The 27,519-nt window shown below is 48.4% G+C and overlaps 9 protein-coding genes across 9 annotated transcripts; 4 read left to right on the top strand and 5 right to left on the bottom strand.

Moving 5' to 3' along the window:
- Positions 1-1,892: 1,892 nt before the first annotated feature.
- On the bottom strand, positions 1,893-5,900 carry BC939DRAFT_399690 (glycosyltransferase family 20-domain-containing protein; the record flags this gene model as incomplete). Its single annotated transcript, XM_051552494.1, has 11 exons — positions 1,893-2,477; positions 2,569-2,637; positions 2,731-2,830; positions 2,945-3,148; positions 3,234-3,526; positions 3,617-3,892; positions 3,978-4,171; positions 4,269-4,439; positions 4,544-4,669; positions 4,771-4,912; positions 5,175-5,900. The coding sequence occupies 11 exons, from the start codon at positions 5,898-5,900 to the stop codon at positions 1,893-1,895; spliced, it is 2,886 nt and encodes a 961-aa protein (XP_051409903.1).
- A 511-nt stretch (positions 5,901-6,411) lies between these two features.
- Positions 6,412-8,526, bottom strand: BC939DRAFT_487497 (peptidase M24, structural domain-containing protein; the record flags this gene model as incomplete). The annotated part of the gene is made up of 7 exons (XM_051559352.1): positions 6,412-6,921; positions 7,042-7,190; positions 7,303-7,564; positions 7,664-7,706; positions 7,823-7,971; positions 8,086-8,370; positions 8,473-8,526. The coding sequence occupies 7 exons, from the start codon at positions 8,524-8,526 to the stop codon at positions 6,880-6,882; spliced, it is 984 nt and encodes a 327-aa protein (XP_051409902.1). The 3' UTR covers positions 6,412-6,879.
- A 61-nt stretch (positions 8,527-8,587) lies between these two features.
- On the bottom strand, positions 8,588-12,509 carry BC939DRAFT_458436 (Oxysterol-binding protein-domain-containing protein). The gene is made up of 7 exons (XM_051556598.1): positions 11,668-12,509; positions 11,399-11,536; positions 10,752-11,300; positions 9,812-10,660; positions 9,659-9,708; positions 9,482-9,559; positions 8,588-9,374 (listed from the first exon to the last, which is right to left on the bottom strand). The coding sequence occupies exons 1-7, from the start codon at positions 12,281-12,283 to the stop codon at positions 8,679-8,681; spliced, it is 2,976 nt and encodes a 991-aa protein (XP_051409901.1). The 5' UTR covers positions 12,284-12,509; the 3' UTR covers positions 8,588-8,678.
- An 815-nt stretch (positions 12,510-13,324) lies between these two features.
- Positions 13,325-14,870, top strand: BC939DRAFT_240236 (uncharacterized protein). The gene is made up of 5 exons (XM_051550931.1): positions 13,325-13,489; positions 13,591-13,637; positions 13,797-13,810; positions 14,119-14,285; positions 14,387-14,870. The coding sequence occupies exons 1-5, from the start codon at positions 13,394-13,396 to the stop codon at positions 14,798-14,800; spliced, it is 738 nt and encodes a 245-aa protein (XP_051409900.1). The 5' UTR covers positions 13,325-13,393; the 3' UTR covers positions 14,801-14,870.
- Positions 14,871-15,383: 513 nt separating this feature from the next.
- BC939DRAFT_458432 (pseudouridine synthase) lies at positions 15,384-17,892 on the top strand. The gene is made up of 6 exons (XM_051556597.1): positions 15,384-15,441; positions 15,555-16,176; positions 16,269-16,362; positions 16,449-16,949; positions 17,049-17,258; positions 17,383-17,892. Exons 2-6 carry the CDS (start codon positions 15,614-15,616, stop codon positions 17,677-17,679), a joined length of 1,665 nt encoding a protein of 554 aa, XP_051409899.1. The 5' UTR covers positions 15,384-15,441; positions 15,555-15,613; the 3' UTR covers positions 17,680-17,892.
- Positions 17,893-18,731: 839 nt separating this feature from the next.
- Positions 18,732-21,836, top strand: BC939DRAFT_505196 (uncharacterized protein; the record flags this gene model as incomplete). The annotated part of the gene is made up of 5 exons (XM_051560626.1): positions 18,732-18,984; positions 19,104-19,373; positions 19,702-21,417; positions 21,539-21,723; positions 21,822-21,836. The coding sequence occupies 5 exons, from the start codon at positions 18,732-18,734 to the stop codon at positions 21,834-21,836; spliced, it is 2,439 nt and encodes an 812-aa protein (XP_051409898.1).
- A 677-nt stretch (positions 21,837-22,513) lies between these two features.
- Positions 22,514-24,651, top strand: BC939DRAFT_426172 (mitochondrial carrier domain-containing protein). The gene is made up of 8 exons (XM_051553169.1): positions 22,514-22,701; positions 22,988-23,010; positions 23,121-23,201; positions 23,321-23,373; positions 23,477-23,556; positions 23,654-23,826; positions 23,917-24,034; positions 24,162-24,651. Exons 1-8 carry the CDS (start codon positions 22,596-22,598, stop codon positions 24,497-24,499), a joined length of 972 nt encoding a protein of 323 aa, XP_051409897.1. The 5' UTR covers positions 22,514-22,595; the 3' UTR covers positions 24,500-24,651.
- Positions 24,637-25,164, bottom strand: BC939DRAFT_239940 (uncharacterized protein). The gene has a single exon (XM_051550929.1). It carries the CDS (start codon positions 25,058-25,060, stop codon positions 24,707-24,709), a length of 354 nt encoding a protein of 117 aa, XP_051409896.1. The 5' UTR covers positions 25,061-25,164; the 3' UTR covers positions 24,637-24,706.
- Positions 25,165-25,364: 200 nt separating this feature from the next.
- On the bottom strand, positions 25,365-27,175 carry BC939DRAFT_505194 (ornithine aminotransferase; the record flags this gene model as incomplete). The annotated part of the gene is made up of 4 exons (XM_051560625.1): positions 25,365-26,500; positions 26,713-26,761; positions 26,914-26,974; positions 27,111-27,175. 4 exons carry the CDS (start codon positions 27,173-27,175, stop codon positions 25,365-25,367), a joined length of 1,311 nt encoding a protein of 436 aa, XP_051409895.1.
- Between the last annotated feature and the right edge of the window lie 344 nt (positions 27,176-27,519).

Below are 27,519 nucleotides of genomic sequence, written 5' to 3'. Positions count from 1 at the left end.
CTATGCGCGTTTTGTATCACCACAAAGTCAATTGTTGTTTATGAGTAGAGTCATCGCCGGGTCTCATTGGTCAACCCATCCTGTAAAACACGCCTCAATACTCTTTTTTCTGAGTTTACATTACACCAAGCTTCTCTGGCCGATTCCTGTTGCAACTGCTCCTGGTTTGTCTTCAGCTACTCATGAGTCGTCTTGAACTCTTTCTCCATTCTGTAATGGAGCCAGTTCTCGAGCCAAATGAGACGCCATTTATCATCATCTGCAATAAAGACAACGTTTGATCAAGATAGTCAACACGTTCAGTATCAAGATGACCGTTAGAAAGAAGTAGAGCATTGGGCTACATTACTCTCAAGGTCATGCCAGTTGCTTGCGACTCCGCGTTTGATTGGCCGTGCTCTGATCCAGAAACGGTAAAAGTGTATCCTTTTTTAGAATGTTCATCAGTTGCATGCATAACGTGACTCGAACGCGTACTGCTGTGCTGTGCTTCTGGCGAATGTGCTGTTGGAGTGTTTCTTTATTTTCTCACAAAGGCCGTTTTAGCTTTAGCTACAATTCCAGCGCCCTAATCTCAAGCTTTTTATGCCCCGACGCGATCTCCACACACCTAGCCTTGTACTGCTCTCTCTCTCTCGATGTTCTCTGCTTTTGGCGTTCGATGTGAATAGCCTGTCCTACTTGTGCTTCCCCGTCCTGGTTTATTTCTTTATGATAGTGATAAGGTATTGTATTCCACTTGCCGTAATACCCTCAACAAATACCTTTGCAACATTCGCGGCGTGCTACCTAACCTCTTCCTCTTCCTGCTCGGAGTGGTCGTCGACGAAAACGAGGGCAGATAGGGTGGGGCAGACACGATCCCTGTGAATAATGGTCCAACAGCCGAGACGTGCGCCCACCTACCTGCTCATGGAGAGCGCTATCAAGCAACGATGGTCAGCCCTTACAATTTTCGAGTACCATTGGGGAATGTGATATGACGAACGCCTCCGCCTTTTACCACTATCCAGTCCCTTGGACAAATTCATTAGGCTAGACATCTAATTCCTCTTTGTTTGTACCTGTCGTTCAGGTACGCTAGTCTTTTATTTTTACGAAAATGAAGCAGACTCGCGTCGCCTACCTGCGCTTAAATGCATGTATAGACCCACCAACGATAGTTAGATTGTATGTGACAAAAAAACGCTTCCCCAATACGAATGCTATCCTCAGGCTACCAATCACACCCTGTCCTCTTATTTCCCCACATCTATCAAGGCCTGTCGAAACAAAAGGCTTCGCGTTCTTGGTGGTGCATGCATGCGTTGATGCCTATACAATCCGCGCCTTTTAGCAACTCTCCGTCGCTCCCTACCTTGCAATGCGCCTTCATTTTACCAAAGCACACCTTGGACTTTATCAATCCTTCACCTAGCATCCCTAACTTTCCTTACAGAGCCATGCTTCAAGGCAAAATATAACTAATATCCCTGACCTCGGGTGGCATACGATAACCCTGAATGTCCTGCAGGCACAGGCCCGACAAGCCCAGCTTGCCCAGCTCGCGCTTTTTTTCTAAGCTACTCCCCATATTAGTACCACCAGCATCACTGTCACCGCCAGTCAGCAAGCACTGAAGTCATCTTCAAGCTTTTGACATCCAAGAACGATGCCACGGGGGCCCCAAAGTGAAAAAGGGATTATGGAATTATGCTGTTTCAGTGCTCTCGTATTACATATTACTAACAGTTCAACTCTGGGTTGTAGGACTATAATTGATCGAGCGATTGGAATTTTGTACTCTAGCTTGCTGAGTGCAAGTAGTCATCCTGAGCGGTCGTTTTGCTCTCTAGGATTGCCGCTGCGGTTATAACCTCCGGGGGAACCGCCGTTGCTATCTGCAATGCAACTTATGATGCCGCTGAACCACCAGCAGCATCCATGCCTGCCGTAGTCGTTGCTATCGACGAAGAGTCTGCCAAAATCTGCAGACCCTGCAGCACTGAGGACACCCCAGGCACAAACCACCGCGCCTCGGAGCTCTTGGAGCCAACTGTACAGGTGACAACTTGATGCTGTTCGTTACTGCCGCCCGATTCGTTGTCATCGTCCATGTTCTTGTCCGCACCCTTATCCAGCTCAAGCCCGTTCACAAACTGGAACATGTCCTCGTCAGACCGATCATCACCCACACATAGCACAAAATCGATTGGCTGGAACACCAAATTTTGTGCACTTCCATTCGATAATATGGTGGAGGAGGTGGGTTCTACATCTTCTGTCTGATCGCTCAAAGAGGATGGTATCAAGCCAAGGCTCTCGACAATAGTCCTTGTGGCAGATGCCTTGCTCACATCGCGGGGCATCACCTCCAGGCACTTTCGGCCAACAATGGCATGCACTGGATAAATGGACCCAATTGCTTCCTCGATATGGTTCTGGCACTCACTAGCCTGCCAGAGTCCGTAGCTCGGATTGTCAGCTTGACGGTAATGCTATAAAATCATAATAAAGGAGTTGTCAGCATACGGAGCTCAGCCCCAAGTTCAAGCCTCACTAGAGAATGTTGACGAGACATATACCTACCCAAACCAGCGGTACACTTTTCTCTTCAATCTCGGATCCCGGAGTCCTCTCCCTGTAGTATTCAAACATCTGAATAGATATGTAAATATAGAGTGGTAAGTATCATATTAGCTCTCTTTAAGTTCCATAACAACGCGGATCCAGCAAAGTATGAAGGTTTACCTCCATGACCTTCTTTCGCCATTGCATATCGCTGCCTTGTTGGACCTGCTCCTCCCAGATCGATTTGCCAGGATGTTTCAAGAAGCAGCCGCCTTCAGCACTAGTTGTGACATAACATATAGCGTAATGGAGTTGCACCTTCATTAGAGCCTCGGTTTACTTACACTTTGACTAGACATTCCATACCTTCATTGAAGACATGAAAAAACCTTACCAGAGACCGAGGCTCAGGATCTCCCCGAAAGTGCTCTCCAAGCTGCTCCTGGTTCGACCGCTCATAATGTATACAGTGTTCTTTAGGTCCTGGACTAACTCGTTCACCACCTTGATCATTTCCTCCTTGGATGTCTTGCCTTTGGACCTCACAGCTGAACTTCGCTCATATGGCAATAGCGTGCCATCATAGTCCAGCAATAGCCTATAGAGCATTAGATGAGGATCAAGCAGGACGTTTTAAAGAAAGTCCAGAGCATATCCCATTGAGCACCTTTTCTTGCACTTACAATCTACGATTGGCGGCTCGGTACTTTGGCAAGACGACCGCCATATCGAGCAGCGGGATGTGGATGGAGTACCGTCTCTGTATATCGCCATGCACCTTGACTAATTCAGTGATGAATCCCTGCGCCCAAAATTGGGCCGTGTTGGTGCAAACGTGCTTCCGAAGTTCATTCCACCGAATTGCCTTCTCACCCTCGTTCATCTCGAGTGCATCATGAATCGCGGTTGCAACCTCTGTATAATTCCACGGGTTCACGCGCAAGCATGCTCCCAGACTTCCATACGTTCCTGCAAACTATATAAAAAGTCGATTTAGCACATAGCGTTAGTAATATATATGAACACGAGGATCCGCAGTTTGTAAATAAGTCCATGGTAGATGTACCTCGCTAAGGACGAGTGGGTTCTTGTTCTCCTCCTGGCAGACGACATATTCGTGGGAGGTGAGGTTCATTCCGTCTCTTAGAGAGGTTATAAGGCACAGGTCTGCGACCGTCAAAAGACCAAGGTACTGACTGAACGTGATGTCCTGCCGAAGGAACACAATAGGCTGATAGGAAAGATCGCTGAACTTGGAATTGATCCTTGTCACGACATCCGATACCTGACCCTGAACTTCATTCTGTTCGGATGTCGACAAGGCGACTTGTATCAACACGATCTATTTTAGTAAAAACAGTAGACAGGGGTATTAGCAACGCGGTGTTGGATCAAGTATGGCAAAGAGAGAGGCCCTGGTCACTTACTTTGCCTTGGTATTCCGGGTATAGGTTCAGGAACCGCTCGAACGCCAACATCTTTTGTCGCACGCCTTTGATATAGTCCAGCTTGTCGCGTGCCACAATCAGTTTCATGCCAGCATACTTTTCACGAAGCACCTGCACCCATTTGGCTACTTCGGGATCCTGGCGCTTGATGTTTAGATTGTTTGTATCAATACCTAGTGATCAAAAGAAGAAGAAAGGCAATTCATCAGCGAACTTATCACTTTGCAAAAGAAAAAAAATGTATACTGTTTTACATGAAGGATCGCTTACCGATAGGGAAGATCCCAACGTTGACAGCTGTGTTCTCAAGCTGAATTCCTTTTGGGTTGGTCTCCACAGCCAGCAGACGAGAGCAAGTCTGCAGGAAATGCCGGGCAAACGAGTAGGTTTGGAACCCCACCAAGTCGGCGCCCAAAAGGCCCTCCAGCACTTCCTTGCGTGCTACCATGCCACATAGAGACACAAGGATGAAGATAAGCAAAAGTACGTAGCGCCTTCATGATGATTTCCAGTACAATACATTGGCTATCAGTATTGCATATTACCATGCAGACACTTGAAAATCTCGGAGCTGGGAAAGGGAATGTGCAAAAAAAATCCAATCGACGCATCAGGGAGCCGCTCCCGGACCATGTTCGGCACTAGCATCAGATGGTAATCGTTCACCCAGACTATTGTCCGTAGGACGAAGACAATAACACGCAGGTGAATATACAGGGCCTTTTTAATCAGTAAATATACACAACAATGTAAAGGCGCAATGACCACTTACTTGTGTCACCTTGCATGTAATTTTCCACGATCGTGTCCGCAAATGCCCTGTTGACAGCAACATAGTGCTTCCACGACCCGTCTTCGTACCCTTTGCTCCTCAAGTTGTCGGGCAGCACGTAATGGAAGATTGGCCAAAGCACCTATTATAGAGAGAAGAATGCGAGGGTGTCAAACATAAGGCCAGCTCACGGTCATGGTGGCTGTTGTTTGCCTATTCTCGTTCTGTGGGCGCGTCCGCTTCTAGATAATAATCCAAAAATCCCTCTTTGTCAAGCGTTTTTCCTGACCAAATCCATTAGAGCGTCGCTCATTGAATTGCATGCAGATACGATTTCCACAATGCGCCTTTTTTCGATACCCAACAATGTGGGAAAAGCAGCAAAACACATGCTTGCAACGTACCTGCTTACAAAACTGATGGTAATGGCCCTCAAAGTCCTGGTCATTTACAAAGACCGGAATTGAGCTGTGGTTTAGAGCCAATTCCGCCTTGATATCGCCCCGCGTGCGGTCCGTTAGGCTATCGGTCGCCATGCCCAGTGTGCCAATCCAGATTCGCTTCGAGAGTTGGCCCTCAATCGAATTGACCGCGTTCTGCAGTCCAATATTGCCGCCGTACGACTTCTCGACTGTCCATTGGGTATCCGTAAAGACCTTGGGTGGATTAGTCGCAGAGCACGACTCCGCTGCAGCGCCTGATGAGCTACCACCCTGTGAAAGAGATGCAGTAGCCGAGGATGTATGGGTATCAAGGCTCAATGACTGCTGCTGATGATGATGGTGATGATGAGGGCGATGGATATCATCGGTTCGTAATGCCCTGCTACGTGGCTGGTTCAGAGAAGGCCGCGGTGTAGCCTCAGGGAAGAGGTTCTCCTGGTTCTCGGGCGGTTGAGACAGGATCGAAGGTGGAGGTGTTGAGTTTCGCTGTTGCAGGGACAGGCGTTCCTGTTCCTTGAGCCGATCAGCCTTGCTGCTGAGGATGGGCTTTTGTGTAATCGTGACATTCTCAATTGCAGAGGCCGTTCGAAAGTATTCTGGAGTCGCTGGCGCAGGTGAGGCTAGGATGGCCGTGGGCGTGGTGCTGACTTCTCGAGGGAGTCCTCGAGTGACGGACGGAGCGGGCATGGGCGCCGATCCATGGAGGGCCTCGAGGGCAGGCGAGTAGAAGGACGTCGGGGGTGGGGCAGAGACAGGGGTTGAGGTGACTTTGTTAGAGCGAGCGGTGATAGTAGTAGTAACACGGGTTGTTCTGAATCGGCCATCCTTCTCGCGGGGTGGGACCTGGAATGAGATTGTGTTTGGGAGGAGGCATGTCACGACAAGCAGCCTGCCATCGGTCAGGACGCCAGTAGTGTTCCCAGTTGGCATGGCAGGGGCAGAAAGAATGCGCCGGGTAGGACAAAAGAAGCCTGTTGGGTATTCGAGAATGAGAGGAGGGAAGAGGAATGAGGTGGAATGGAGAAGAAGACGAGGATGAGTGAAGAATAGAGACCTTGGAAGGAGGAGGAGGAGTCGAAGGGGGAGGAGGATAGTTGGGAAGCAGCAGACTAGTGTTCAGGCACAGTTGGGCTTCGATCCCATGGGGCAAATCCGAACGTTCTTCAGAGCGGGCTTTTATTATGTCGCTGACTCTTATACCGACCTAGTGAATGGCCCTTCGGGCTGTCTCCATGGACCAGCACGGCCAAAAACCACGAGAACCTCCGAAAAACGATGCCATTTACAAATTCGGTTTTGCCACCAATATTTTTTTGCCCTGGGGCTGGTCAAGTCGCAAAACGAAGTACAGCCCCGCCATCCCTCGAAAGCTGGGCCAACCAAGTCGAGATTCGTGATCTGCTCATTCGACGAAGCCAAGCGCACCATCCGATTCAAAAATCCGAGTCTTTTAAGTAAAATGGCATGAAGGCGTCAGTCTGCTATGTCGTTCAGGGTCCGAAACATCCTGCGCTGCCCGCACCAGATCCCTGTAGGCTTTCGCGCGATTGATATGACTTTACCATCGTTTTTTTGTAAACAGACAACATGATCTCGTTTCAATTATCTTTGTTTATTGGAGTTCATACGCGTGCTTTTCCGTAGTCCGACCTTCGAACCCCATATATCATCCTGTCAATCTCTCAGCACCATCCTCAGTGATCAAGATCTATTAACAACCAGACCAGTATGCACACCTATCAGTCCTCGGTAACGAGAAAAAACCGGCCCATCTTTATCGGATCGTATTAAAAACAAATAGTAAGAGGCATCGACAATTTCAACTCACCATGTGTTCAAACTGGGCACTTCGCCCACCATCTGCCGTCACCACCGTCCATTTGTCGGGCCATTGGACTCCTAGAGCAGTGCCCTGGCAGAACATGGGCTCGATTGTAAAAATCATGCCTTTTTCCATCTCGCCATCTTCGTCATTATCTATTGGTCGAATGAATGCATGTTATGTCCGCCATATGAGTACTGTTATCTCCTTTTTGGTCCTGAGATCGTGCCTTTTGCACTTTCCGCTGCTTTACAGAGCTTGCGTTACCATGGTGGTAGATCAATGGCAGGCAGTGGAACTCTTTGCCGATCCCATGTCCTGAAAACTGTTCCGAGACCGTGTATCCGTATCGATCGGCAATCGCTTGAATCGTCTTTCCAATCCTATTGAAGGGTACACCTGGGCCGCAAACTGCAATGGCCGCATCCAACGATTCCTTTGTTCTCTCTACCAATTCCCGGCCAGGCTGATCTACATCGCCAACGAGAAACGTAGCTGATGTGTCTCCATGATACCCATCTTGATATACCTATTCAGACGATGAAAACACATCCTTGTTAATTGCAGAATATTGGAAGTACCTCATCTAAAAAAAAAAAAAAAAAAAAAAAAAGGCTCTGTAACTCACTGTGATATCGATGTTAATAATATCTCCATTCTCGAGGCATCGACTAACAATTGAAGTAGAACAAGACATTAAGGGGTTAGCTTCCATTTCCTTCGCATTACAAGTACAAAAAGCCCTATGATGCTGTGCCGCTCAATGGTCGAACATCAGATACCATACTTGTCAGGAATACCATGCGCAATGACATTAGATATAGACGTGCAGATTGATTTTGGAAAGCCCATGTAGTTCAACGGCGAAGGATATGCATTGCTGGCAATAATGGCTTCATGCAGCATGCGGTCGATCTCGTTCGTACTAATGCCTGGCTATCGTAAATGAACAGTAAAAACAACAACAACACTGCTGAATGGGCATTCCACGATATCCTACAAACGTTCATGCGCGTCCCTCAAGCAGCCAATAGAAAACCACCTCAGTACCTTCACAAGAGATCCTCCGAGCTCAAGGATCCTTTTGGCCAACTGTCCCGCCTTCCTGCACCGCTCAATGGCTTCGGGACCGTTCACTGGAATAGTCGAAGCCCACTCGGAGGGCTCCCCTCGAAGTGCATAGCCCGGTCGTCGGATATGCGCTGGAATCAAGCTATCTACATCTGGCGGGACCACACCGAGCTTTAATGAGGTTGGTGCCAGACGAGCATAGTTGCCGAAATGGTTGTGATCACGAATGTCTCCACCATGGACATTTTTGGGTTTACGAGGTTGCTGCCATGTGCTTGAAAATTGAATCTTCCTTGTCTGCTCTCGCAAGAATTGGTGTGGCTGCAAAAGAGATCTTGCTGAAGGTGCAGCAGCAGTTGTCCTTACGAGAAAAGGTAGCGCTGTCCCGCTTCGAAATAGGATCTGGTTGGGTCTAAACATGAGGATCGAACGAGGGAATGAATAGGGACTTGCATCCGTTCCTTTAGGCCAGCCAATAGCCATCATTTATGCCAGTCCTCTTCCGTGTTCAGGTTCAACTGGCAATTTATTTTCTCTATAAACACACATTCTTCTCCTTCCAGGGGGGTTCTTTACCAGAGAGCAACCTTCTCGTTCCACTCGCCAGTCTCACGAGTCTCCCAGTATCCACCCTTGTATCGCCATGTCTGACCTTCAGGGTCCTCAGTTTCGGCGTCAGCCTTCTTCTCAAACCAACGCACCTCCCATGGCTCGCCCTTGGTTTCCATCGCCTTGCGAAGCTCGCGCTGACGCTGCTCCACTCGCAGCTTCTCCTGGTCAGCCTCCTCCACCTTGCCGCGTTCAAACAATGACTGATCAGGACGGAATCGAGTGTCCGTCTTTGGTAACTTTTGTTCCAGCCCCTTAGTCAACTCGTTCAAATGCATCGTGAACTCCGTGAATCCATAATACTTTTCGTGGTTAGGTGGCGGTGTGTTGACCTTCCAAATACGCTCAAACTTGTTCGGTCCAACTTCTTCCATTAAGGATTCGCTCCATCGACCCTGAAGTGTTCGCTTCTTGGCTCCGCTCGCGTTCATGACATGTCCGACAACCTCGTTCTTGGTTCCGGCGAAAAAGCTGGATTCCTTGAAAGTCAAAACACAGGTCTCGCGAGTGGTATGGTTGACGATCTTCATTTCCCCAGTGTGCTCGAGATATTTGGTACCGGCCATGAGATTGCGCATCCAAGTCGAGGGCTTATGGATAGTAAAATGATCGCCAGTCTTCTTGAGGTTTATGTGAATCGTGCCATTAGGGATGAGTTCCTAAAAACCAAGCAGAATACAAACAGATGGACGCGTTACAAAGCCATTAAAAAACAAAAAGCACACGTCAATGACTAGCGGACCAAATTATTAAACACCAAATTTACCATTGATTTGCCCCAGAACTTGGTCTTTGCGCGAGAGTCCATAGCGAAGGTCCAATCATGAACGGACTCGGCATGGCACTGAAAAGTAATAAGAGTATCATCAGGTTAATCACCAGCTTCTACAAAGACAACATAATCTTGGTATTTTTGACCATAGCAATCAAAACAGGTACTTACAGCCATAATAGGAGGATAATGGCTGACTTTTTCAGAGATGAACTTGAAGCCTAGAGAGTCATAGCAGGAAAATAAATAAATAAACGTTCATTAGACGTGAACTTCAGCATTTGCCTCTATAGCATGCCAGGTAAGGCAAGTGAAGAAACGAACCTTTCTCGGGACACACATATTCAAATGTCTCGCCATGAAGAGGGTTGAATGGCTTGCGTGCAGCACGCCATTGAGTGGTGGCGTACCCACTGACAGCAAAAGCGGCCACATAAATCAGTCGATCCAAGCTATCCGAGAGTCCAACAGCTTTATCCAGCAATTCGCTGTACTCCAGTTCCTCGCACAATCGCTGCAGTACGTTGATGGGCTCGTTCAGAGATACAGGCATGGCAACAGTCGAAAGGTCCTTTCCCACGTTCTTTCGCAAAATCGACAATAATGAGATATCCTCTCCAGACACGGGCGCAGGAAGTGTAGATCGGCGGACAATAGGTTCCTCGGAAGCAGCACCATCCACAGTACCGGCAGCAGCAGGTTGTGGTTGTTCTGCCAGCTCCTCATTGACTGGCGTCTCTGCGGACTCGTCATCACTCGAATTGTCATCGTTTTGGTCATCGAAACCGGCGCCCTCCAGATCAGAAAGATCCGAGGAAGACAAATCCGCGGTCAGAACCGTATCATGGGCATCGTAAAAGACATCGGATCCAGTGTGAATAGAGGAGGTGAAGGAGTGGGTGCGTTCCGAGGTCATGGACGTACGAGTGATGTAGGCCTCATCGAGGGCCTGTCTAGAGAGAGTAGATCCTGGGCGTGGGGTTGAAAGATTCTCGTTTTCAGAAAGCAAAAGACGGAACTGCTTCTCGTTTTTCTCCCACTTTTCAATCTCTGACTGCATGATCTCAAAAGCCTTTTCTTTATCAGTCTTGAGTTTGGCAAACGATGCCTGCAGCCGGCTGTGGATGCTCTCAAGGGACGACTGAGATGAAGCGACACTGCCATCGCTCGTTGCTATAGAAACAGCAGAAATAAAATTTTAGAATAATGACATATGAATATACGTCGACTCATTCTATCACTTGCATTGGCCATCTGTACTTACTTCGCTGCAGAGAAGGAATACCAAACTTGCCAATCTTGAACTTACTGTTGCCGCTAGTATTGTCGACGGATGATTGGCGTTCGCGTTCGCGTTCACGACCCGATTTTTGGGAGGAGCCGTTGGTTGGAATAGTCTCCGTCTGGGTGCGGATCGACTCGAGCTGCTCCTTAATATCAAGGAAGCCAGCGTCCATCGCTGACATGATCTCCTTAAGCTGATCCAGCTCATTATTGCTGGCAATCCAGCTGTTGCGGAGCTGAGCTCTCTTCTGGGAAGACTCTCGCTGTGTCATGCGATGGACAGTATCGGACGCACTTCTGTCAGAGTTCTTAACGGTTTTGATGGCGCCAGTCCAGGCGCTATATTCTTCCGCCGTGAAGGCCTTAAGATGATACAGCATCGTGCCAGAATCAATGTGGATCATGTTGGATGCCTGGCTGACTGTCACTGTGGACAGCACCAGATGGACCTTGCCTCGGCAGGGACTGTCGGGTGCCTTGTGATAGGACAGGACACCATTGTCGATCTGGAACCAACGCTTCGCCCAGCCTATATCGATGCATACCATGCACGTTGTTCACGTTAGCTGGATCAAACGAGCCAGTGATAAGAATCAATTTTCAGCTCCCTGATTGAGCTAAACATACCTTGCATGCGCTTGCGCTTCTTCTTCAACAACCAGCCCGACATTTCCGAGGTCGGCTGTGCAGCTGGCTTTCTGGTACGCTCCTCCAGCGCAACGAAAAACGTTAGGCGCTTAGACGTATTGATTGAGAACGAGTTGTCTATTCAAAGTGTACAGAGAAGAGGTAATTTTTTAATAGCCTGTTCACCGAAGTACAAACACTCCATGCGATACATGGTCCCATTATCTTATCCAGCACAACCTGTATAATACTCCCCAAACGCCACTTACCAAAAACCAGAACATAGCTGCCTTCTTCCTTAACAGTGAACTCTCCGCGAATGGTGCCTGAGCCTGATTCGTAGTGCTGAATGGGCAGAATCTCGATCAGGTCCGGGTCCTTGAACTTGGCAACGGTTTTCTTTCTGCGGGAAGAAGGCTGGGATCCTGTAGGCAAAGAGGATTGGCTGGGATTCTGCTGGTTGGTGCCGAGTCCATCGGCCAGCTCCGCGGATTGATCTTCGTCGTCGCTGGTGTCGATGGAGGCTCTGCTAGAGGCATAATTGCTCGCATGACTGGACTTCGTTGGAGAAGAAGAAAGGACGCCGTCCTTGGAATACTGGCTATAGTTGCCGCCCTGACTGTTGCCTTGAGAGTGTTGAGAGTGCGAGAGGGTGTGTCGGGAATGAATGGACTCAGCCTTGGCTGGAGGGGTGACACTGGTGATAGAGGGTGCGAGGGTGTTGGACTTTAGCTGGGGCGGACAGGCGGCGGACTTGCGGAAGAAGAGGCCAAATGAGATATTCTTCTTCTTTGTGGAGAACCACCAGACTAGGGTCTTGTCTGGTTGGTCGACGTGGACATAGTGCTGGAAGACATCCCTGGGCGGGACCTCGATCTCTTGCATGGCAACGGTTGATGGAGGTAGGGTTGGAAAGAGTGACGAAACGAGCAAGAGAAGAGATGAGGGGGAGTTGATGAAGAAGGAGGAGATGAGGTAAGGGATGAGAAGGTGAGAATAAGAGTGTTGAAAGGTCTTGGGCGAGTTGTTGCGTGATAAAAAAAGAACAGCCTTTTGACGAAACGTGCTCAGGCACACACGCAGTCAGGCACAGGAACAACGAGTGGACAAGTCAACCTTTTTTTACTCTTTCCCATAGTCATCCATTCCTTCATATGTCCAGCATAGACTGCACACATGAGACCAGTCTGGTCGACTCTTCTCCGTAATGTAAACTACTTTATTCATATCACTCGCCATACAGTTCAGCAGGATGACGAATATGAAGTTGAATATGAAAGACGATAATGATGGATGGGCCAAATGAGAGCCCTTGCCTGCATGTTTTTTCATTCGTGTCTCTATGTTTATGTTTGTGTCTGTTTGCGCGTGTATAATAGGCAGCTGAAGGAGATCTGGACAGTGGCATTGGGCACGGTAATAGTGCCCACAGCAACGACAATAATAATAGCGATCGGTCCCTGATGTATCGGGCTGCCCATAAAGCCATTTCGTACATGATATTCGTACTATAATTGTATCCACTGCTACACCCACTGCCTCAGCATAGCAAACAGCTTCCGTTGTATTGTAATTTTGCTTCAGAGCCAGTATTGAGAAGTGAAAAATGGCGGCGATGATGATTGCCTATCGGCTTGCGAAGCGGTCGAGCCGACAGTCGCCTCCACAGGAGCCGGATGCACGCTTGCCTAGCCCTGCCAACCTAAAATTCCTCGGCTGGGCTACCTTGCTGGCCATAGACTTAACGCAATGCATCGCGCAGCTTCACATTACATATCATTAATGGAGGAGGAATGCTGTCTTGTCCTCATTCAAATTGGTGGCAAATAAAATCGTTTTCCACATTGACATTTAGTTTGATCGCTCGTCCTGTACTACACGCATACGAGGTAACCACCAATGTGTTTGATTTGAATTGATCACCATCAACTTCATCCTCCACCTCCCATCCACACATTCACTCATTCACTACATAGCACTTTTCCCATAGCACCAATGATCGCTTCGAGCAAGGTTGTCAACGCCCCTGCGAGTGTTTACTATCTCCCGGACTTTATCACACCTGCAGAGGAACAAGCTTTGATCGACAAGGTCAGGAAAGAATAGCGAAAATAGTCTTAGTTGTGGCTACGGGTTTCAACAGCTGACGGTAGCCATCCTGTGCACATTTATGGTTCTTTTTATCATTGTAGGTGCTCTCGGCCCCGAAGCCAAAATGGGTCTACCTAAAGAACCGAAGGTAAATTATGGTTCTTGTGTGTGCTATTTACGTTCAAAGTGAACGCCTGGACGTCGCCGGGGCACCAGCTGGTACTCTACCTCTAATCCTGCGTTTATACTTTGCCATGCACATGCGTCCTTTCCCATCACCTATGGCCATATACCTCCCACATGAAAGACTTCAAAATTGGGGTATGTACTGTATCTGAGCATTGAGCATTCGTACCCTATCATCCTATTGAAGACGCGCATCGGCAATTGCTTCCCATATTCTGAACCTGCTACGGGATTATCAATGGAACGTGAACTTGAGAGCAATTGTGCCTCCACTTCGCTGCGTACCCTGCTTCTTTCATGTGCTTTCTTTATCGCTCTTATTCTTTATTTTGTCTGTCTGTTTGTATGCTTGTTCCTGCATCGACTGAAGAGTACATATAATGACAATGCAAACACACAATCCACAAGCACTAACATTCTTTATTATATCTTTCCTCTTGTAGGTGGTATTGTAAATGAGAAGGGAATGATTGCGGAATTGTTGCCTTGCTGGCTCTCGGATATGTTTCCTAGATTTCAGGAAGCAGGGGTTTTTGATGGCCTGGATGCCACAAAACGCGTCCCCAACCATTGCTTTGTGAATGAATATCTAGCGGGTCAAGGCATCATGGTAATCTGGCGATCTAGTCCGCATGAAAACATCTTGTGGGCAGATTGCAACTGATCGGATCGATGTCTAACCATTTCAACTGACTGCTCGCCCCATTTTAGCCTCATAAAGATGGTCCCGCATACCTGCCTACGGTCGCTACAGTGTCACTCTCCTCGCACTGCGTACTCGAGTTTTATAAAGTTCCAGACAAGGCCGAGAAGCTAATGGATGATGGATCGTTATCTTTGTCAGTCGGAGATAACCATCAGGGCCAAGAACCTGAGTTTTCGCTTCTCGTTCAGCCGAGATCGCTGTTGGTGCTTAAGGAGGACGTTTACAACAAGTATATGCATGGAATCCGGGAGACCACCTTGGATGATTTGCGCAAGGGCAATATCTTGAACCTCGCGGAGGCTCTTCCTAATGGCATTCCGGACGACTGCAGTACTTTGGAGCGAGGCACCAGAATATCACTGACTTTCAGAATCGTACAAAAAACTTTATCAACCAAGAACATCTTCATTCGCCGCTAGAAACCAATTCAAGGCCATTACGCTTAAGGGTTATAGTCTTTGGATCTCAATAAATACTACCACGGCGGCAAATTTTTTTTCGCACCTTCCCATACTCTTTTCCACCCTTCGTTTTGATCTGTAAGTACCCGCCTTGACGAACTCCATTCCTTAAGAGCACATTTCTTTTGTTGTCAGCAATATGATGAATTTTGTTTGGTCCGTGTTTATGAGGCGGAAGTAAGACCCCGCTGCAAGAATACATCCAGTTTTTCTAAACGATCTGATCAGATTTCAACAAACTCTTGAAGCTCGATTCGGATCTATAACAAAAGTTGATCACAAAACTAATTGCTCCTCTTCGCGTCTTGATGTTCAGTCTTTAGCGTACAATCGGCCTCGTTATTTTTCCCCCCTTCGTGATGCACGCTCAGGAACGTTTTTTAAGGTAATTATCGAGACTCAATTGCTCGAGTATGATTGTACATGAATATGATGAATAATGTTTGGTCCGTGTTTATGAGGCGGAAGTAAGACCCCGCTACAGGAATACACCCATTTCTAAACTATCTGATTTTCGCCATGAACAACAAATACTTGTTGCTTGAGTACGAGCACAAGTTCGGCAGCAATTGAATCTAACGCCGTTCTATTGTATCTCTGTAGGTAATTGAACGGTCAGGAACATGATATGGTGAAATGAATGTAGTTGTTTAGTGTTCTTTTCTGCCAGGAGAAAAAATAAAATATAAAAAATAAAAACAAAAGCTTACAGTCACATTCGTTGTTGAGTTCTCTTTGTTGTTGTTGTTGTTGTTGTTGCTCTTCATCTCAATGCTCGTCAGTAGAGTCTCCACTTCATTTGCCCTTTCCTTCTTTGCCTCATTTACTCGTCCACTGCGACCATTCACTTGTAACACAGTCTCTTCTACCTCGCGATACCGTCTCGAAGCTGCAGCGACCATTTCGACCATGTCAATCCCCCAGAACGACGCCAGCGAGGCCTCAGCATTAGGCCTCATCGACGCAGAAAACGACAGCGTCGTCAAAAGGGCCATCGCCGAGGATCAGACCCAGGGTCAAGCTGCAGGAGAAAGCGCTGCTAAGAGGAGCAGGACTAAGATTGATGCTGAGGATACATCGTCCTACCTCGGGCCGAAACGTGACAAGGTTCGCGGCAACATCCGTGGTGCCGACAACTACAAAGGAAAGAGAAGCGGTCCTTGGGGACCTGGAACTCGCAACGCTGAGGAAGCCGCCAAGGCTGCAGCTGTAGAATCGGGCGAATCCACACCAACAACAACGGACAACAATGAAGAAAAGGAGGCGCGTATACCGAAGCGTAAAGTTGCGCTGCTCATAGGATACTGTGGGACGGGGTATCAGGGCATGCAAGTGTAAGTGGCCACTATGGAATGCTTCCAGCATGGGTATTGCGGCCGTATATGATGGATAACTCGACGTTACCGTTGCTTTGAAATATTCATAGTAACCCGAACGCCAAGACGATTGAAGGGGATCTCTTCAAGGCCATGGTTCAGGCTGGAGCAGTATCAAAAGACAACTCGGACGATATTAAAAAGGTACGATTTCGCTGGTATTACAGACCAGCTGAACCATTGAATGACAGTACGTACTGTATCAGCTACTTATGGAGTCCAAATTTTAGGTTAGCATGATGCGATCCGCTAGAACTGACAAGGGTGTCCATGCTGCTGGAAATGTGGTCTCGCTCAAGATGATTGTTGACGTTGAGGATATCATTGGCAAGATTAACACCTACTTGCCGGAGCAAATTCGAATCTTTGGGTATGTCCGCACGATCAACTCGTTCAACGCCAAGGTGCTGTGCGATTCGCGTGTTTACGAGTATCTCTTGCCGACATACGTGTTCTTACCTCGACCACCCCTTCCAGAACGGACTGGACCACCAAAGGAGACCATTATGAGGGAAAGCGCGCCAGAGGGCAGCATGGCTTGGGATGAGAGCGTTCACATTTCGACACCGGAGGAAATGGCAGAGAAGAGAAAGTACCGTATTGATGAGGCGACGCTGGCCAAGGTGCGCGAGGGCTTTGCTGGGTACATTGGCACCAAGAATTTTCATAACTTTACGATCGGAAAGAACTTTAAGGAAAAGAGCTGCCAGCGTTTCATTATGAAGTTTGATGTAGGTATTTTGGTGGATTTGCTGAAGTCCTGAACATGAACAGAAGAATTTGCGTGGTGAACATACTAACATTAGCTTTGACATTTATTGATGACACAGGTGAGCGATCCAAAAATGATCCAGGGCACGGAATGGCTTAGCTTGAAAGTCCACGGTCAGTCTTTCATGCTTCATCAAATCCGCAAGATGGTGGGCTTGATTGTCATGATTATTCGGACAGATACGCCCTTGAAGCTCATTCCCGAGACGTTTAAGGAGAACAAGATTAATATTCCCAAGGCACCTAGTCTTGGACTCCTGCTTGAGAGGGTAAAGAGAATGCTTAACCACATGTGTTTAACACGAAATGCAAAATGCTGACTATTTAACTAACGCATCGTATTATCATTCTGCTTTTTTTTTTTTTTTTTTTTTTTTTTTTTTTTTTTTGCAGCCTATGTTCACCACTTATAACCGCAAGGTGGAGGGCAAGAACCAGCCCTTGGACTTTGAGCCATATCAGGAGGAGATGGAGGCCTTCAAGGAAAAGCATATTTACGAGGGCATTATCAAGGAGGAGCTTGACTTTAACCGATTCGACGAATATCTGCAGATCTTGGATGGCAATGCGGACAGGTACAACTTTGGCTATCTGAACAAGGATGGAATCATCCCTGAGGACGCGATTATCAAACGAGGCGATACTCTCGAGGCTGTCGACTCGGATGGGGACTCTGATGAATCATCCTAGTGGTATGGCAGCTAGGGGAACGTTGCTGAAAAATGCCCACGTTTTGAATTAAAAAATATAATCGCGATGGGAAACGGCCCAACCTGTCCCTTGCTTTCCATTGCCGATTTGGAGTCCGCTTGTAAATATGCAACACGAAGACTCGGCGTGGCTCCCATTCCTGGGACGGGTACCCGTGCTCTCCTGGACACGAGCATATTGATTAAAAAAAACTATGTACTGCAATTTGCTACACAAAGCGCGATTCGTGGATCTTATGTGCCCTGTGCAACATATCCTCGAGCCTTGTGGACAGAAACAAGGCGGCTCAAGATAGGACGAAGAGGAGAAGTGGCTGCGTGGAGATGCTATCGCTACGAGTGTTATTATTGCTTCTGTTACTTTTGGTTGGCGTGCTGTTGTGTAATTTCCGCTGGGCGGACTAATTGTTTGGAAAAACAGTACCAAAAAAGATGAGAAGAAGTAGGCAGGTGCATTGCTTGCTTCAGCAACTGGCCTGTCCCCTCTGTCTATGCTCTCTCCCACTGCCCCATCCCTCCCATCTTGCCCCTTTCCCTCTTTTTTTCCCCTTCACATCCATCTCTTCATCCATCACTCCTCCCCGCCTCCCAGGCATCTGCCCATCTGGTCCTCTCCGCTTGTGTAAGACCCTCTGTCCCACTTAGATCCAGGAACACATTGCCGCTCCCCACTGCATCATCCCACCTCAATTGCATATTCCCAGAAAGAACATTCAACACTCAGTGGCGACAAGGAAGAAGGGATCGAACGATAGCACTCAACATGACAACATCTAAAGGAGGGGAAGAAGTAGAAGAAGGCAGACTATCTATGCTACAACAGATGCAACAAGTCTGACCTCCAACTATGCCTTCCCTGCAAAAGTGAACCTCCCTTTTATGCTCAATGGGTCTCGCCATGATATGCGCTTTTTTTATCTAACCACCCCTTTTCTTCTGCTCTTTTGCCTCCTCTTGCTTTGCACACATCCTTCGTCATCGTCGACCTTAATAGAGTGAATGGCGAGACGTCCAGTTTCCGAGTCCTTCACCATGCTGTCTGAACAAGGGAAGCAGTCGTTCGATCCCTCTGCTTCCTTTCGTCAGTCCGACTACAGCCCTACCCTGCTGCAACAGCAACAACAACAACAACAGCAGCAGCACTTTGCATCTGGTCAACAACAGCATCAGAAACAGCAACCATCGCAGCAGCAACATTTTCAGCGCGCTGCCCGCCCAGCCTCGGAAATCCTCCCCCAGAACCACCAGCACCCTTTTCTCGCCAACAATTTTCAGTCGCCTGAAGGTAAGCCGTTGTTTCTATCGTATGTAGATGAATCGCAAAGGCAATTTGTCGCCATTTGCTATCAATTGACCCCAATTGGCCCCGATTGACTTTGATACTGACCCCACACTTCATCGTAGCTGAAGCAATTGACAAATGGTTCGAGGACTTATCCCACTATGAGCAGACACTTGAGGAGATGGCTGTAGTCTCTTTGGATACAGTTTTCAAGGACGAACTCTCGACAATCGAGTCATGGTTTAGGGTCTTGTCAGAAGCAGAGAGGACAGCTGCGCTTTACTCACTCCTTCAGCATTCTTCCCAGGTCCAGATCCGGTTCTTTATCACGGTGCTGCAGCAAATGGCGAAGAAGGACCCTGTCGGGGCACTTTTGGCCCCCAATGAAAAGGGTAAGCACAAGGAATTACCTCTCGCGATACTAACTGTTGCCAACCCATGGGGGGCCAATCAGGTCCATATTAATTGCTGATCTATCGAACATCAATTGAGCCTGCCCTTCCTGCATTTCAATGGGCCAGTCATTGGGCGATCAGCTTGGCCTGCCGAGATGCAACACTGCAGCTATATGGCTTAACCGTGACCTGACCATGAATGATCATACTGGAGGCCAGCCAATTACGAACTCTTGCGTGTGTGGATATCGGCAACGTGCAGTCCATACCTTGCTTTTTGAATAGGAGCATTGACGATATAGCCTTTCATGTTCGATTGATATAGATCCTGTCCAGAATCAATTGCATGGCGCCATGGCTAAGGCCGAGATGGAGGCTAGCCAAAGGCTCTTGAATGTGCTCCCGATCCAGCCCCCGGCATCGCTCGACAGACCCGTTGTTCATCGTCGGCTCTATGATCGCCACTCTGTCACTATTGGAGAGAGCGATGAATACAGCAGGTTGTTCCGCAGGGATGGTAAGAGGAATAGCATCGATTTCCTAGGCCGTACCAACAATAGCAACACAAGCAGTAACAGTGGCAACACCGGCAATAACAACAAGTTCAGCAGTAACATAAACGGGACCGTCAACAACAGCGGCAACAATGCACTCCCTAATGGTCATGTCAATGGCATGATTGGCAGCGGCGTACTGTCCGAGTCGATCGCTGCGCGCGTGAACCAGTATAACAAGCCAGGGCAGGGATCTCTCAACCGCATCAGCACGCCCAATGTCTTTAGCAACCGCCCAAAATCAGTCCACGAGGGCGACACTTCGTCTATGTTCACTTCCAGCTGGAACTTCGCGTCGCTTGGCGCCAACCCCATCACCAGCGGCAACAATAATGGGGGTAGTGCCGCCACCGGCTCGACTTCATCAGGATCGCCAGGCAATATCGGAGACAGAACCTCATACGGACGTCCTAAATCTGTTGGTGGGGCGGAATGGATGCTGAGTGGTGCCTCTGGCAACCATCGAACCGCTGCGACCGAGGGACTCGAAAAGCCATGGACGCCGCTGATGATGTCGCCACCGAACATGGGAGGCTTCCACAACGGCACGAACGGAACAGGACATAACCTGACCGCTGGCGGATACTCGAGCTCTGGCTTGGCTGTTGAGCGGCCCAAGTCTGTGACCGAAGCGGATCTGGCGCAGCTGAACATCTCTCAGTGGATGCATAACAACACGAATACAAGCGGCAATGGCGGGCCGAGGACTTCGACTCTTGAAGAATTGAAGGCGAATAACCGCCGCAGGACGTTGCTTCGCCCGAGTGCCATCATCTCGAACGTCCCGGTGACCGTGATGGAGGGTGACGAGAAGTTATTGAGTGCGAGCGCCAACACATCTTCGATTAACATCGTGTCGACCATGTTCAACGAGACCTCCGCTTCTGGTTCCGGATCTGGATCTGGTTCCACTTCGGACTATCCAGCTTTAGGAACAACAGCCTCAACAGCATCGCAGGGCAATGCTTCAGGCTTCACGTATGGAGGACCCCAACCATCTTTGAACTCTTATTCCCAGCAACAACAGCAGGCTGTTCAGCAGTTGCAAAATCTATCCCTAGATCCTTCGGCCTCCGCACGCTCTTCTCAGCAGCAACAGCAGCAACAGCAACCAAGATCGCGGGCAGCTTCGCCATTCACGTCACCTCTTCCTTCGCCCATCAAATCTGGATTTCGCTCTCGGCCGGTTTCGGGATCGACTTCGCCACGATTGTCCGCGCAACACTCTGCTTGGGCAACTGGTGGAAACAACAGCAATTTTGGACTGGATGGCAGCGCCATCGTGCCCATGGACTACAACCAAAAGAGACATCTATCCCCACCCACGCTCCAGCGTTCGCTCCACCACCACTCGTCACTGGATGACGATTATCTGAGCGACACGAGTGATATTTCGAGCCTTGGCATGAACAGCCACCACGGACGAGGTGGATCTGCCGCCAAGGAAAAAAAACAACCCGAGGGCGTTGATTTTGAGCTCTTGCAAGGTATATATTGCTTACCTTTTGCTCCATTTGCTTCATCTCGAGATGAACTGAACTGAACTGAACTAACTAGTGCTTCTCCATTTTTATTTATTTATTTATTTATTTATTTCTGTGTCAACAGATACCCCAGCATGGCTGCGATCATTAAGACTTCACAAGTACAACAGCATTTTTGAGGGCATGCAGTGGCGCGACATTGTCAACCTGTCGGATGGCGACCTGATCAACAAGGGAGTTGCAGCTCTGGGAGCGCGGCGCAAGATGTTGAAAGTTTTTGAACAGGTTCGAAAGGAGATGCTTTTGCAGGTAAGCAAGATGGATGTATCATTGTTCATTTGATTAGAGCTGCTTCAGGCTTGGTCGAGAGGACATTATGAACTTACTTATTTATTTGTATGTACTAGGGCATGGTTGTTTAAAAGAAAAAAAATACCGAGTATAGAGGATGTATCGAACGCAAGGATGCGCTGGACGGCGAGGAAGAGGCGAGGTGGGGCAAGAGCTATGATAGTATCCAACGTTCGGGCATTGTCCAAAGCAATTTTTTTTCCTGTTTCTTTTTTGTATGGCTTTGGATGATGGTCTGTTCCTGTACATAACACGAGGATTAAATGCAAAATCAACATCATTCGCGATGCTCTTTTTCTTTTATGTGTATCCTGATGTGCCTACATGTATAGTCTATGCTCCAAATATTCGCACGCTCTCGCACTCTACGAGATTTCGTTCTGGAAGGCGATTCGCTTCCACATTCCAGTGGACGGTCGCAACAAAGAGAACAGGGGGTTGCACTTGAGACTACTGCTGTAACTGCAGCATTAGCAATTAGCACTTCATTTGGGACTGCATTACCAAAGGTATGTCTATCGGGACACAGTATGGCTCTCTCTACAACTTGCTTTACCCACTTCACTCTTCACCTTGCACATCGCTGCAACTGCCATTCGCCGAAGGGGCATTGAAAAAAGATCGGGCACCTATGAGGCTGTCCTCTAAGTTTTATCGTATTGTGTGGGTCATCTTGAGTCGGATGGGCCTTTTCAAACCTTAAAAGAGGCCAAACAAAAAGCAAAAGGCCGGAGTTTCCTTTCTTTTACCTCTTCTTCTTCTTCTTCCTCCACTGCATCCTCTCCCCCTACCCCCATCCGCCCTGCTACCTTTTCACTTCCTCAGCAATAATGTCAGGACTAGTACTGTCTTCTAAGCAGAGCACGTTTGTGCTTCCGAGCTGGGTCAACGACGTCGTCGCAGGCACTGTCGGTGGTTGGGCGCAGGTCGTTTCAGGTACACATGCCTCCACCGGACTCACTCGCTCGCACTCAGGAAGTGAAGGATAAACACAGCATCACCGCTGTTGTATTTCAGGACATTTCAGGATGCGGACTCTCCAAACCCTTCAGGATGACGATGGCGACCATATACCACCAGGATCAAGAGAATGATTTAGAGAGGGCTATGATACGGTTGCTTTAGTACTTGGCCCTTGACAACCGACATCTAACGTCTTAACCCTGCTCAACTATTTTCTTCTTCTTCTCCCAAATACCCCACTTCCCAAACGGAATAAAAGGCCACCCATTCGATACTCTGAAGGTAACACTCAAGCGTCAGTGCCTATGCCATCTTAGACTATACATATCGAAAATACTTTGTCGGGCTGATATCATTTATTATTCTGTGTCTACTTCAATGCGGATAACTAGGTCCGGCTACAGACCCAGCCCAACCCACCAAAGTACAGCGGAGCCATGGATTGTCTGCGGATGACTCTCAAGGAAGAAGGTGTACGTTCTTTAAAAAGCTTACTCGATCTGTGGATGCAGTGTCCCTGTAGGAACAAATTGGGCTGCAGGACAACCAACACATTACTAACATGTTGAAGTAACCTTTGTTGATCAAATAGCCCACTGGATTATATAAGGGTGTCACTTCGCCGTTGATGGGTATTGGAATCTGGTACAGTTCGTTCTATTCAATTTCAGTGGAAAGCGTGACTCACAGATGGAAATCTTTACGCTCACACCTGTTTTCTTTCTTACCACGCTTTTTTTTTTCTCAGCAATGCTGTTATGTTTGCAGCCAACGGAACCTTCCGTCGCATGCTCCAGGGTGGAGACGAGACCAGGACCCTTAGTTTGCGTAGGTGACTCTTGATACCGACCATTCCGGACATACTTTAAAATCTACAGGGCAGCGCTGACATGACGCCTGTTATCTCATCATTGTCCCTTTATAGTGGAGATCGGAACAGCTGGATCGATGGCGGGAGGTGTGATGGCCTTTGTGAACTGTCCTGTAGAATTGCTGAAGGTCAAGTTGCAGACGCAGTATGGACCGGCTTCGAATCCTGGTATTGCTGCAGTGGCCACAAAAGCTGGAGCTGGAGCTGGAGCTGGAGCTGTTAAGCCAGTATGTAGCGCAACAAACACTGGGAATTGGAAGGCCTTCGTTACAGACCATGATCGACTAATGATCTATTTATTTATTTATTTATTGTAGTACACTGGAGTGCTGGATGCGGGCATCCGGACCTTCCGTCAGCAGGGTTTGCGAGGACTGTATCGTGGTATGGATATTACGCTCATGCGTGATATTCCATCTTACTTTACATACTTTGGTGAGTTCAGGAACCATGCCTGGGTACAATCAAGACATGCGAAGAGATCGAAATAGGGAAGCAGAAGGCAATAGGAGTACTCATCGATAATTCTCTTTTATTTGTCTTTAACTCTTTCACAAAACAGTGACATACGAAGGTGGCAAGCGGATATTGGCGCATTTCAACCACAACGGTCAAGTTGACCAGCTCAGCACACCGGAACTGCTATTGGCCGGTGGTATCGCAGGATTCGGTGCCTGGGTACCATGCTACCCTCAGGACGTGATCAAGTCGAGGATGCAGAGCAACTTGAGCTACAGGAGCACAATGGAATGTTTCCGATCCCTTCGAGTCGAGGCCGCAGGTGGCAATTGGAAGGTCTGGTTCAAGGGCTTTGGTCCGACCATGGCCAGGGCCTTCCCTGCCAACGCTGCCACATTCTTCTTCTACGAAATGACCATGAAGTTCATGCGCGGTGAATAAGGGACTGCATGGAAACATCAGATACCGTTTAGCTCCGCCTAGATTGCGGCTTTTGCATAGACTTGGCCATAGAAACCATAGAAACCATCCATAAAAACCACCGAATTATGAATTCTTCTGCAGATCAAACATAAAAAGAGAGAGACCATGGGATGAATACTTTTGATAACAGTATACTTGCTTTTTGCGCGAGACTAAGAGTATAGACTAGTTTAGGATAATAGTGTAAAAGTACAAGAAAGGTGCGAAAAGAAAAAGAATGCTCGAGAGTACATGTAGAAAAGCTATAATATAACAGGGACTATAAGTATATGTACAACATCCTGCCAGACCAAATGGGTCCAGCAAAACAAAAAAATGGGTGTTTTTACAAAGAAACCCTCCAATAAAAAATAAAAGGCTTGAAAAAAAAAGGGTAGGAGAAAGAGGAGCCGCAAAACAACAGTTTTTACGCCCGTAATGATCACCCCTCCCATTGAACTCGTTCGCCTCTCCAAAGAGACGCGAGGTAGAAATCCAACAAGATTGTTGTAATAGGGTGCTCAACCACTTCAGACTCATTTTCCCTTTGGATCTCCCGGTTCAGCATGCGTCCAGCACAAAGATGCCTTCCACACGCCCAACAGAACTAGGGTCCAAAGAAAAAGAAAAAAAGGAAATCTAGTCAATACAATCGCGTCCAGCGCCTCTTCTCACTCCTACCCCCTCCTTCGAACAACTGTTCAAGCCAATCTGGGGTCCTCCACCCATCTTCCGTCCTGTATTCTCGATGATCCTTTTTCCTTCCCTCTTCCTTCACGTCTTCTTCTTTCCTGGAACATATCCTCCTCCGAAACCCGCCTCGCGCGGGGCCCAACGACCTGGCTTAGTGCTCGTCCTCAGCCTCAAGAGCCTTGGCCTCGGCGTCCGTCAAGGCCAAGAGTTCTTTAAGAGACTCCTCGATGATGCGGACACCGTCCATGAGCTCTTCCTCAGTGATGCAGAGAGGGGGAGCAAGACGGATGATGTTCTGGTGGGTGGGCTTAGCAAGGAGGCCCTTCTTCTTCATCAACAGGCACAATTGCCAGGCAGTACGACCATTTGCCTTGCTCTCGTCAATGACAATGGCATTCAGGAGACCACGACCGCGGGTAAGAGCCAAAGCGGGCGATTGAATCTTGGAAACGGCGGCGCGGAATTTTTCGCCCAAAGTGGCAGCCTTCTCAACCAAGTTCTCCTCCTTGATGACCTCCAAAGCTGCCATGGCAACAGCGCATCCAAGGGGGTTACCACCATAAGTCGAACCGTGCTCACCGGGCTTGATGCAGAGCATCACATCATCGTTCGCGAGGACAGCGCTGACGGGATAGACGCCTCCGGACAAGGCCTTGCCGAGCAAGATGATATCAGGCTTGACATTGTCGTGGTCGATGCAGAGCATCTTGCCAGTACGGGCGAGACCAGTCTGAATCTCGTCGGCGATCATGAGGACGTTATGCTTCCTGCAGAGCTGCTCGACCTTCTTAAGGTAGCCGTCGTCAGGGACCATGATACCGGCCTCACCTTGGATGGGCTCGACCAAGAAAGCAGCGACGTTCTTGCCATTGTGCTCGAGAACGTACTCTAGATCCTCGATGTTGTTGTAGCGGATGGTGCGGCCGGTCTTGGAGCAAATAGGACCGACGTTGGGGAGGTAGGGGCCAAAGTCAAGGCGGGCATCGGGGTCGGTCGACATGGAGATGATTCCGACAGTGCGTCCGTGAAAGTTCTCAGTGCAGGAAAGAACGACGGCCTGGTCCTCGGGAATACCCTTCTTCTGATAACCCCACTTGCGGGCCAGCTTGATAGCAGTCTCGACGGCCTCGGCACCGGTGTTCATGGGGAGGACCTTGTCGAAGCCAAAGTACTCGGTGATATATTTGGCGTACTGGCCAAAAACGTCATTGTAAAAAGCGCGGGAGCTAAGGCAGAGGGTCTGCGCTTGGTCGCAGAGAGCCTTGACGATCTTGGGGTGCGAGTGACCTGTGATGAAAAGCAGCGGATGGAAAGGAGGGTGAGCTGGGCTATTTGTGTTTATGGTACTTTCAACGACCAATCAACGAACAACAGAAACAGCTGCGGGCATGCATGCATATGCCGGCCGTGTTTGATGTATTTTTGTGTGTCTAGGACATTAAACACAAAAAAAAAAAAAAAAAAAAAAAAAAGAGGGACACCATCGCCGGGAGACATACCTTGGTTGGTGGCCGAGTAGGCGCTCAAGAAATCCATGTATTTGTTTCCCTATTAAGGACAGATAAGATAACAGGCGACATGGTCAGTATGGAATGAATGTATCGCCTGGCAGACTGCTTCGCTCCCGTGATGAGTCATGTGCCCAGGAGAGCAGCAAGGGAAGCTGATCAGAAGGAAGAAACTAGGCCAAAGACACCTACCTCGCAGTCCCAGACCCAGATACCCTGAGCCTTCGTGAAGACAACGGGGAGGGGGTGGTAGCTGATGAGCAAGAACGTAAGAAATGGATACAATATTATGATATCATGTCAGTATAACAACGCTTAATAGATCGCCATTGTCTGTGCCATTGCCACCACATTGCTGTGTGACAGAAAGACAGCGCCAAAAAACGTACTTGTGGGCACTGTACTGGTGCTCGAGGTGCATGACCTCCTTGTTGGTAAGCGAGTGCAAAGGCATACTTGGTTTCGAATACGACCGAGAGGATTAGTTAAAAGGACAGAAGGTTTGCTTCGATTGGATCGGGATGAGTTGGGCTGGACTGGGTTGGGTTGAGCTGGAGGGAAAGGGGGATGGAGTTTAAAGAAGAAAGAAAGGAAAAAAGAAGAAAGGCGAAATAAAGTCTTTATATACGTTTATGACTAACAGCGGAATTGAAAAGATACTCGACAGAGGGACAGGACCACCTGTGCCCCCCGTATTCGACGAGCAGGCCCACACGGACACCCATCCCTCATTTACAATATCCACACCCTATCCCACTCAGTCCTCCTTCCTCCACTCTCTTCCCCCTCCTTGTCTTT

This window comes from Gamsiella multidivaricata (assembly GCF_025024155.1).
Source record: "Gamsiella multidivaricata strain RSA 2152 chromosome Unknown BC939scaffold_54, whole genome shotgun sequence".
In the NCBI taxonomy this organism is placed as follows: Eukaryota; Fungi; Mortierellomycota; class Mortierellomycetes; order Mortierellales; family Mortierellaceae; genus Gamsiella; species Gamsiella multidivaricata.
This window is presented reverse-complemented; position numbering and strand designations above follow the sequence as displayed.